Source organism: Anneissia japonica, unplaced genomic scaffold (genome assembly GCF_011630105.1).
Source record: "Anneissia japonica isolate Jap-2015-1 unplaced genomic scaffold, ASM1163010v1 scaffold1203_len951721_cov167, whole genome shotgun sequence".
NCBI lineage: Eukaryota > Metazoa > Echinodermata > Crinoidea > Comatulida > Comatulidae > Anneissia > Anneissia japonica.
The window spans coordinates 510,697-513,936 of NW_022722325.1; the positions used below are offsets into that span (position 1 = coordinate 510,697).

At 34.0% G+C, this 3,240-nt stretch overlaps 1 protein-coding gene across 1 annotated transcript in view; it reads right to left on the bottom strand.

The window, feature by feature from the left end:
- The window catches only part of LOC117111855 (gonadotropin-releasing hormone receptor-like), a 15,884-nt gene extending 12,877 nt beyond the window's left edge, over window positions 1–3,007 (bottom strand). Inside the window, exon 1 of the mRNA XM_033254867.1 lies at window positions 2,854–3,007. Within this exon, the coding sequence (XP_033110758.1) occupies window positions 2,854–2,860 (7 nt within the window). The 5' untranslated portion in view covers window positions 2,861–3,007. The remainder of the gene's footprint in view (window positions 1–2,853) is intronic.
- Between the last annotated feature and the right edge of the window lie 233 nt (window positions 3,008–3,240).

A 3,240-nucleotide genomic window follows, 5' to 3' on the forward strand; every position in this document is an offset into this window, starting at 1 on the left:
TTCGGCTACTGGTTGATCAAGCTTAGATGTTCTGATAGCTGATCTGTGTTGTGTCATTCTCATACGGAGAGTGTTTTTTGTTTCTCCGACATATTGTTTACCACAAATATTAAAATATATGAGATAAATTACATTTTTGGTGAGGAAATTAATTGATTGCCTTATCCGAAATATGTGGTTTGTTTGGTTGTTCTTGAATGATTGTGTAGAAAAAAATAAATATATATATATATAACACATATATATATATATATTTATTTATTATATATATATATATATATTTTTTAAATATATATACATATATAGGCCTATATATAATATATTAAATTTGTGGTAATAATTGCTACAAAATATATTCTAACAAGGTATTATAGCCCAATCATGCATATACATAGGTTTATGATTAGTTATTAGGGTATGCTTTTACATAACACGTGAATTTCGTTCTTATCCGCTGTAGCAGGTTAATGCCAAAATTAAGCAAGAGCTTTTCGGCTTTTGGACTCAGCGTGTGCTGTTGGGAAAGTGTCCACTGGGTATACTTTAACGCGTTTCATGAGACGCAAAATGCAGAAATGCGCAAGCGCAGATTAATATTCCAGTGAACATTCACATAGGATACAGGCTGGATAACGGTTATAAATATTGACACAGTGGATTCACATACACAAAGTAGGGGAAGAGATGGAATAAACGGTTATCTCCCAAGTTTCCGAAACTAAAACAAAATATATAAAACAACCCGGATAAAATGCACACATTTGGTGGATTTACCCTTGCTAAGCTTAGATTACTGAGTATTAGGCCTACCATGTGTTATTGCCTTTTCAACCGAATTAAAGTACACATGACGTCTTAACGTGTTAACACAGTACCGTAGTTCACAGTACGGTACAGTATTAATGTACAGTATGTTCTACGGGCCTGTTCCGTCACAAAGGTCATCGTGTATATATAAATAGGCATTAGCAATCTTCAAACAAACATTTTAACAGAGTTGGTGAAGATACTTGTATTTATTTCTAATATTATTGATACTGTAAAACAAACGAGGTAAACTTAGATAGGAAACATTTCAGACTAAACAACTTTGAATTGAGTACCTTTTATCTATCCGTGTTACAAATACGAAAATCTCGACTTTTTAAACAATAATTCATTATTACATTAATTGAGAAAGCACCAATTATTTAAATACAAGGATATGTGTACTGTATTAGTTGATACAGTACACATATCTTTGTATTTAAATACAAGGATATGTGTACTGTATTAGTTGATAAAATACACATATCCTTGTATTTAAATACAAGGATATGTGTACTGTATTAGTTGTTAAAGACACACTTTGGCCTTTCTTTAAAATCGCAATCGATTGTGAATCAGTTTTTGTGGAAATGTTCCAAAAATTATTATCCGAAAATATATGATTTACTGTAGTTATAAAACTCTGTGTTTATTCGCAAAAAAACAAAAACAAAAACAAACAAACAAACAAATAAACAAACTATTAAGAGTCAAGCAAATTGTATGTAATATTTAAGACATAGTATGAAGGAGGATTGATTAGAGCATGTGCGAACAAAAAAAAGGTAGTAGGCACGTAGATCATGTACCGAACTTGTTGTTGATTCAATATAATGCTACAGTAGACTGCAGTCTATGCACTAGCTCTAAGATTTAGCAGGGTTTGATATTACAAAACAAAATCCGTTTTTATACAAAATTTTTGATACTTCATCAAAAGAAAAATAGATTATTAAAGTATTTAATAATAATTATGATAATTCATTAGACAGTTGGGATCGTTAGCAATAATCGACTATTTTTACATTTATCATTAAATAGGCACCACCTGAGTAAATAATTTACCTCTTGCTAAAATCCACTAAAAAACATTTACATACAATTGTTTAAAAAGTTACCAATAAGGAAATTAATTGATCGACAGGTTACCTGGGGGATGTGATTTATTTTTTAGGAAACACGCAAAATCACCGTAAAAACAATAGAGTTACGAAGTCATTGTACCCAGAATGGAGCGAAAGGGGTACCCCTACCAAGCAGCAGCCAAATGTCATTTCTTGAGTATCTTCACTGGGTACATGCTGACCACCAAAGCAGTAACCTAACATTTTAATGGCATAATAAATAAAGGACAACAAACCTTCAAAAACAACTAATACATTCAAGAGTTTGACCGGCTATAAATATAATTTAAGAGAACTAGAAAGTTTACGTTCTGGTATCTGTAACACGCGATAAACACATGAATTATTTCTTTACACAATTTGAACTCTCGCTGGCTAAGCCATGGAGGAAGCCATTACCTAACGGGCCCGGGATATTATTCGGCTTTTTTGTCAAGGCCGTGGACCCCACTTCGGCCGAGCGAGGCCACTTAATGAGCAGAATGTAATATAAAGCATACATATACGCCCTTCAAGTAAATTAACGCCAGAGTGGACTGGGGTTTCCCCGCATCCAATCGGCCCCATACGCAGTCCCACCCCCAGGTTGGTAGGCTAAAACAAGCATTGACCAAAGGCCTCATTCCTCTATGTTTACGCTACTACGCGTAGTCACATGATTATTTTTTTTCTCGAAAATGATTAAAGGTGATGCTGTTGACGACGACGACGACGACGACGACGATGATGATGGTGGTGGTGATGATGATGATGATGATGATGTTGATGATGATGATGATGCTGATGATTACAGTAGTAATGAAGAGAATAACATGAATGTATTAAGTCTCTATGAATTAGAAATTTTCCTGATTTATTATTATTATATTATTTTATAAGACCTAATAGTAATTTTTATTAAAGTAAAAAAAAGTTGACTTACTTGGCATGGTAAAAGCTCAATGAATTTTTATCAGTCAATCAGTCGAATGTGTTTCCCGATTAGACACCAAACAGCAAGTTAAAACGCTCCTCTCTTGAGCTAAGCGGTAGTAAGTCGGCTTCTTGCAGTGACTCTGCAAAGGCTAATAACAGTTGATCTTCCGAACGTAGCATTTCAGAGCAATCAACCGGTAGTGTGTATGGAAATCAGTGCGCATGTTCTGCTACAAACTGACCAATCAGAGTCCACAATAAAGTACGAAAGTACTAATTGTAAAATCACTTGTAATGTTGTATTGATTACAGGTACAAAGTGGAACCAGGTAACTGGTGTCTATGGGTAATACAGACCGTCAATTAGAGGCTTTCTAAATAGGCCTATTTCCTT